The sequence below is a fragment of the Trypanosoma rangeli genome (assembly GCF_003719475.1).
Source record: "Trypanosoma rangeli strain AM80 chromosome Unknown Tra_15.4_contig_00291, whole genome shotgun sequence".
Lineage (NCBI taxonomy): Eukaryota > Euglenozoa > Kinetoplastea > Trypanosomatida > Trypanosomatidae > Trypanosoma > Trypanosoma rangeli.
The window spans coordinates 1,261-8,018 of record NW_021706035.1 but is presented as its reverse complement, the minus strand read 5'-3'; the positions used below and the strand labels follow the sequence as shown (position 1 = coordinate 8,018).

The following is a 6,758-nucleotide window of genomic DNA, read 5'->3' as shown; positions in this document are numbered from 1 at the left end:
CTCTGGTCTAGAGGGAAGGCGTTGTGGATGGGATAGCCCAACTGTGCTTGCTGTCAGTGCTCTGCTGTTTTGAGTTGATTTTTTCTTTTTTAATTTTCACCGTCTTTTGCTGCCGCTGTTTTTTGTCGTGCACCATGTGGGTGGTGGACTCGTCGTGAGGGTCTGTTTCTTTTTTCTTTTTTGCTTTTTGTCTTGCTCGCTGCCTATGACCATCCTTTGTTTCCCATCTTCTCGTTCTACTAGGTAGGAAATGGGGACAATTAGTCGCCCAGGAGGCATGCGGCCCAAGTGGCACAAGAAGCGCATAAAGCGCTTAAAGCGACGCCGCCGGCGTATGCGCCAACGCTCCAAGTAGGCGTGAACATGGCGTCCGGGTCCTGACGTCGCCTCCATTGGTGTTCTCTTTGAACCTGGGGCCTTCTTTTTTTGAAATCTGTGATTTTTGTTTTGTTTTGAAACCTGTGGTCGGGCACGTATGCGCCCAGATTGAGGCTAAGTGGGTGAGCGGGGCACTTGCTCCCTTGCGCTGGTTTCCATGTGTGTTTCTTGATGGGTTTCAGCGTAGGAATTTGAGTTGTTTTGCTGTGTGGTGCTGCTACCCCATTGCGCGCCCTGCTACTAACGCCCTTCACATGGAGGGGGTACTGCGGTTGCGGGGCTCCAAAGACGGCCACTTCTTGAGTTCACAACAAGGCCGGTTAGTTGTACAACGCCTTTGTTTATTAATTATTTTCCGTTTGTGGGTTACAGCTCACCCTCGCTAGGGTTGGCACGTTAGGCGTGACGGGACGAGCTGTTTGTTTTCTGTTTTTTTTTTTTTTATTATCGGTGTGGGAATAAAGAATAGGGTTCCATCGAAGGGTGTATTCTGTGCGCTGTACAATAAGAGCTGGGCATCACGGCCATGACGGCCTTGAGCCAATGGGAGTCGCGGGATATGCCTGTTACTGACGAAAAGGCATCACGTAACGTGCCACAGTGGACGAAGGGCAACTACGAAATCAACTGGTTGGCTGTCACCGTCTTAGCTGTGCCTCCAATCGCGGTTTTTGTGGCTATTTTGGCGGGTGTTCCTCTGTTGGCAAAGACCCTCGTGGTGGCGGCTTTCTTCTACGTCTTTAACGGCATGATTGGTATTACCTTTGGTTATCATCGTCTTTTTTCTCACCGAAGCTTTATTGCACACCCGATACTTCAGTGGATTTGCGCGTTTGCTGGCGCAGGTGCTTTTGAGGGCTCAGCCAAGTGGTGGGGCCGCAATCACCGCATCCACCATCGCTACGTGGACACTCCCAAGGACCCGTATGACGCCACCCGTGGGTTCTTTTTTTCCCACATGGGCTGGATGATCATGAAGCAGGATTATGCGCTTCTTGGGAAGGTTGACGTGAGTGATTTCAGGTACAACAACATCATTCAGTTTCAGCATCGCCATTTTTTCAAAATTGCCATGGTGTCCGGTATTATTCTCCCAACGTTGATCTGCGGCCTTGGCTGGGGCGATTGGCTTGGCGGGTACTTCTATGCGGGGCTCGCGAAGGTGGTGTTTGTGCATCACTGTACCTTTTTCATCAACAGCTTGGCCCATAAGGGTTGGCTGGGCGCAGTGCAGAATTACTCCGATCGTCATACCTCACATGACTCCTTTGTCTGTGCACTGCTAACGTTTGGCGAGGGGTACCACAATTTTCATCACGAGTTTGCACAGGACTATCGCAACGGCATCAAATGGTACCATTTCGATCCGACCAAGTGGACTATTCGTCTGTGTGAATTTTTGAGGCTGGCCACCCATCTTGTGCGCACTCCTAACGATGTGATTGAGCGAAACGTGAAGAAGCTCCTGTACAGTAAGCTCGGCAGGCAGCTGGGGCTCCTCGAGGAACAGTTAAAGGAGCTTGAGCTCCCCACAACTGAGGAGTACACGTGGGATGATATTGCCCGACTTGTGCGGCAGGGTCAAAAACTGACTGTGATTGACGACAGTGTTGTTGATTTGCAGAGGTCGGTTCCAACAGGCCCTGGTTACACGCACTCTGATGAGAAAATTGTGTGGTACGACGCCCACCCGGGAGGGAAGAAGATGTTGGACATGTTCGTGGGCAAGGATGCCACAAGGGTGTTCTACGGGGGAATATACAAGCACTCGCTGGGCGCTGAGGGCCTGATTCCTCACCTGCGGATCGCCAAACTGAAGCGTCAGTAGAGCTGGCTGCAACTTGGGATTTGACACCAGTGGTACACTCGCTGTGTTGTCACGTGCCAAGAGCGCAGGTGAAGCGGAGGGAGCTATATGCAATATAAAGCAGTATTACTAATTACTAGGAGGGATGGTGGAGATGCATACAAAAGTAAAGAGGAACAAGGGAAATGAGCCCTCGTTCCGGATCTGAGGTTTTGCTTACGGGACTGGAGAGGACGCATAAGGGGCTTGGGGCGTGCACGCAGAGTAGAAATGCAGAGAAAGCTCATTTCTACTTTTCGTGTTTCATTCATTTTTTTCCGTGTTTTAAATTATGCTCCGAACACCAAAGCCTTTTTATCTTTTTTTTTTAAATCGCCGGCGACTTTTTTCCCCCTTTCTTCCAGTTTTTTACTTGTTTTTATCTTACTGTTGTTGTTATGACTGTTGCTTTGTGGCATTTTTTACGTGTGTGTCTGCGGAGACGCAATTCTGTCAGGAGACGATGAAGCATGCATGTGTCTCCACACACACACACACACACACACACCTCTGTCCACGCACGCTCTGAAGGAGATTCAACTATTGAGCTGCCCAAGGGCGTGACATGGCAAGTGTATTAATTTAGGAAACGTTGGGTGGGGTCATCTCCCGAGGAAGGAGGAGCAGCTATGGATGTAGCAGAAGTGGTAAGAAGGCATGTGAAGCCCGTTACCGACACGAGTGCTGACACAATCTTTATGGTTCTCTCGGGAGTTGTGTGCTTATGGTCTTGGCGGCGTCTTCACTTATGCCCCTTGCGCAGAGTATTTTTCATTGATCGTTTGCTCTTGTTGTTGATGTTTTTATTTATTTATTTTTGGCTTTTCTGTGTTCCTTTTCTCGTTCTTGTGCCACTTGGAAAAGTGCCACACATGTTATGCCTGCCCGCCGATGGGTCCGTGCCCTGCAGGGACCCCCTTCCATACCAGAGGCGTTTGTTTCGGGCGTCGCGGTCCTATCTGCACGTTGGGTCAGTAACGCCTGCGGAGGTTGATTGCTCCTTTTGCCCCAAGGAATGCGGCGGCTGAAGGCAAAAATGAGTTGGAGCGTCTTTTCCCGCACGAGGTTGAGGAGTAGCGCCATAATTAGCGTGCTGCAGGAAGGGGTATGTACATTGATCCAACTACCGTGTAGACGGTTCTGACGCAAAGCTTCCATGTGAGGCATGACACCTGTTTCGGGAAAGGATGTCGACATTTCCCGTACAAGCACGCAAGCGTTCCTGCTGCGGCGCTGCTCTAGCGCCATCAGAGAGACGGATCGGTTGAGTGAGTGGCGTCCGAGGAGACTTTTTGTGTCGTCATTGTTTTGATTGTATGGGACGAGGGAGTGCGGGAGAGGGGCGCCCTCAGGCCCCTGGAGTCTTCTTCTTGTGGAGCTGCCGGCCGCACCACCACCAGCAGCAGCAGCATCCTGCAGCTTTGCTAGAGTCTTTGAATGAACAAGCTGGACGGCTGGTGCGGTATTTCCCCTGGTTGTGAGCGGGAGGCCCCTGGTGCAATGCCATGGCACATTTGCAGTGGTGGGGCTTTTCTTCTGCTTTTCTATTTTGCCTTTCTCCGCCCATCTTCTCTTCTTCTCCCCTCTCACACCCCCATGTATGGGTATGGGTATGTGATGTATTTCTTTGCGCCGTGGGTTGCCTTTCGGAGAGAAGGAAAGAGTGGTACTAACGCGCAGGGGAAACGTAACACGAGGAAAGGTTATTCAGTGACGATACCAGGGAGGGAGAAAACATGGCTCTTACAGAAAAGTCATGCCTTCGGATTCGTCTGACGTTGTATGTGCTGTTCATTGTGTCCTACGCAGTGGGTGTTGTTGTGTTCATAAAGCACTTCAAAAATTATTGGGCGGGAGCTGGATTTTTACTGGCCTGCGTCTTAATTGCCCTGACGGCGCTCATGCACATTGTCCAAGCGGAAACGCTTTGTAAGCGTTTTTCGCCGGGAAGCAAGAGCCGTGTTCTCTTCCAGTCAGTTGTACTGACAGGCACCTTGGGCCTTCTTGGCGTTGCGATGTATTTGTTGGCTCGAGGCCTCATGCTGAGGCAGCGGTGGACGGGGGAGTCGCACTTCTGTTCATTTATTGCCTTTGCGAACGCCGCAAAGTGGTGCTGCTTAATCGGCTACCGCTTGCACAATGCGCGCATAGCTCCGGACGCCGTCGAGGAGAGGCTTGCGGAGGAGAAGCTGAATCTTTTCGAGGATTTGCAGGACGACTTGTCCACGGAGGAGAAAAAAAATGGTTGTGTAGAGTGAAAGACTGTGCCACAATAAAAATATTCAACTGATGATTTTATGAGGAAACTAGCAACTTTACTTTTTTGTTTGTTTGGCCGTTTGAATACGTGTGTGTGTGTGTGTGTTTGTTCTGCTTCTGGGGTAACGGGGATATTATCTATGTATGTGTATTATTTGTGTGTACAGCTGAATGCCAACTGAAGGATATGGTCCCTTTTTCAACTGGGAGGCCAAATTTTCAACAAATTGAGGACATGGGGAAAAAAATCCATTAAAAGGATAAAAAGGAGGAATTGATTGCTTTTTTTTTTGTTTTCCGGCCATATCATCGTCATTCCGCCGGGTGGCTGGAGCGGTGCTGGGCCCCTTTTGCGTAACGCTGGCTGTTGGATTTGGTTTTGCTTTTCTTTTTTCCCGAGTTTATCCCCCTTTACTTTAGGCTGCCTGTTGGCCCTGCACGTGTCACTTTCCTTTGAGGTGTGAATCCTGCCGATGGGCTCATGCGCAACCGCCACTTGGGTTCTGGCGTTTCTAGTCGTTGTTGTTGCGGCTCTCACTCCCTGGGTGGCCCGCGTCGAACTTCATCCCGGCGAGGCGGGTGACTGCACCCTGCGGCCTTTGTGCAGCTCACACCCAACCCTAGTGAAGAGGCTGATGTGCTTCTTGTTCCAGTACCCCGTGGACGTTGACCGAAGCGATTACAAGCAGCAGGTGCTGGTTCGGCTGAGGAGACTCACACAACGGAACTTAAAGGGACAGACACATGTGGTCGAAGGCGTCATCCGCGGCATTGCCGCCAAGCTTGAGAATCCCGACAAACCGCTGGTTCTTCACTTCGCGGGGGACAATGGAGTAGGCAAGACAACACTGGCGCAGCTCATTTCTTTGGCCCTGGGCCTCAGGTGCCACGATGCCGCGTGCACGACAGGTGACTCTGCCCTGGTGCTCTCGGGTGTTAGCTATGACGGCTACAGTGTGCAGGAGTTCCGTCGGGTCGTGGTCCAGAGGATAGTGCAGCACGTTCTGAGGTTTCCAAAAAATGGTGTCGTCATCGTCAACGACCTTGGGGCCCTGCATCCGGACCTTGTGCGTGTCCTCCTCCCATTGCTGGGCAGGGCGCCCTCGTTTCCTGAGGCTTCCAACGTGCCTCTCGGCCGTTTAGTTGTTATTGTGACCACAGATTTTGGACGGCAGGGCAGAACACGAGGCAAGAGCCTCATGGAAATGCGTCGTATCGTTGAGGATGATTTTAAGAGCCTCTACAGCCAATTGTCGTCGTCGATGATTGAAACATTCCCATTTCTTCCGGCGGCACTGGATACAGCAAAGGAGATTGTTCGTTTGACTATCCAGGACTATAAATGCCGGCACGGCGAGACGATCCGGGAGTTGCGCGTGAGCGAGGATGCGGTTTTGTGGTTTGTTGAACTTGTGCATGATGATCTCCCGATGGAGAACGGTCGCTGTGTTGCGCATGCTGTCTCGGCGTTGGTGGGTCCGGGAATTTTGCGTCATTTGCTGGACAGCCCCTTGGCCCCGGTGTCCTTGCACGTTGACATAGACGACAACGGCTCCGTCACCGTCCTTCCATTGCCGGCGGGTTAGCTGCTTCTCGGTCGGTTAGTGGGGGCCAATGGGCCAAACGAAACCACGGGCGTATGTGTGCGAATGCGCTGCGGTGTTCTTCATTGCATTGTTTTTGTGTTGTTCGTGTTGTGCTGTGAGGTTTTCTTTGTGGGTGTATGCACGTGGAGGCGTTTTTTTTCTCTTTTGTGTCTGTCTGCTCGGGAATAGTGTATGTTTGCGTGAGTGGACATTGAGGTCCTCGCCATTGTTGTTTGCTTTTCTTTTTTTGTTCTTCGTCTTCTTGCTTGATTGTTCCTCTCCACACTTGCGTAGAGCACAAATGGGGACGATTAGCCGTCCAGGAGGCATGCGGCCCAAGTGGCACAAGAAGCGCATAAAGCGCTTAAAGCGACGCCGCCGGCGTATGCGCCAACGCTCCAAGTAAGCGTGAACATGGCATGGCATCACTTGCCCTTCTCTGGTCTAGAGGGAAGGCGTTGTGGATGGGATAGCCCAACTGTGCTTGCTGTCAGTGCTCTGCTGTTTTGAGTTGATTTTTTCTTTTTTAATTTTCACCGTCTTTTGCTGCCGCTGTTTTTTGTCGTGCACCATGTGGGTGGTGGACTCGTCGTGAGGGTCTGTTTCTTTTTTCTTTTTTGCTTTTTGTCTTGCTCGCTGCCTATGACCATCCTTTGTTTCCCATCTTCTCGTTCTACTAGGTAGGAAAT

General features: G+C 51.1%; 4 protein-coding genes and 1 pseudogene across 4 annotated transcripts, besides 6 other annotated features; 3 read left to right on the top strand and 2 right to left on the bottom strand.

Annotated features, from left to right (window-relative positions):
- Positions 1-796: 796 nt before the first annotated feature.
- Positions 797-824: a sequence feature (A-rich).
- An 80-nt stretch (positions 825-904) lies between these two features.
- On the top strand, positions 905-2,206 carry TraAM80_07209 (putative fatty acid desaturase; the record flags this gene model as incomplete). Its single annotated transcript, XM_029384012.1, has 1 exon — positions 905-2,206. One exon carries the CDS (start codon positions 905-907, stop codon positions 2,204-2,206), a length of 1,302 nt encoding a protein of 433 aa, XP_029236142.1.
- Positions 2,207-2,707: 501 nt separating this feature from the next.
- Positions 2,708-2,732: a microsatellite.
- A 299-nt stretch (positions 2,733-3,031) lies between these two features.
- Positions 3,032-3,472, bottom strand: TraAM80_07208 (uncharacterized protein; the record flags this gene model as incomplete). Its single annotated transcript, XM_029384011.1, has 1 exon — positions 3,032-3,472. One exon carries the CDS (start codon positions 3,470-3,472, stop codon positions 3,032-3,034), a length of 441 nt encoding a protein of 146 aa, XP_029236141.1.
- A 136-nt stretch (positions 3,473-3,608) lies between these two features.
- Positions 3,609-3,644: a microsatellite.
- A 316-nt stretch (positions 3,645-3,960) lies between these two features.
- On the top strand, positions 3,961-4,482 carry TraAM80_07207 (uncharacterized protein; the record flags this gene model as incomplete). Its single annotated transcript, XM_029384010.1, has 1 exon — positions 3,961-4,482. The coding sequence occupies one exon, from the start codon at positions 3,961-3,963 to the stop codon at positions 4,480-4,482; it is 522 nt and encodes a 173-aa protein (XP_029236140.1).
- A 61-nt stretch (positions 4,483-4,543) lies between these two features.
- Positions 4,544-4,571: a microsatellite.
- Positions 4,572-4,593: a microsatellite.
- Positions 4,594-4,956: 363 nt separating this feature from the next.
- On the top strand, positions 4,957-6,069 carry TraAM80_07206 (uncharacterized protein; the record flags this gene model as incomplete). Its single annotated transcript, XM_029384009.1, has 1 exon — positions 4,957-6,069. The coding sequence occupies one exon, from the start codon at positions 4,957-4,959 to the stop codon at positions 6,067-6,069; it is 1,113 nt and encodes a 370-aa protein (XP_029236139.1).
- A 94-nt stretch (positions 6,070-6,163) lies between these two features.
- Positions 6,164-6,201: a microsatellite.
- An 88-nt stretch (positions 6,202-6,289) lies between these two features.
- TraAM80_07205 (hypothetical protein) lies at positions 6,290-6,493 on the bottom strand (annotated as a pseudogene).
- Between the last annotated feature and the right edge of the window lie 265 nt (positions 6,494-6,758).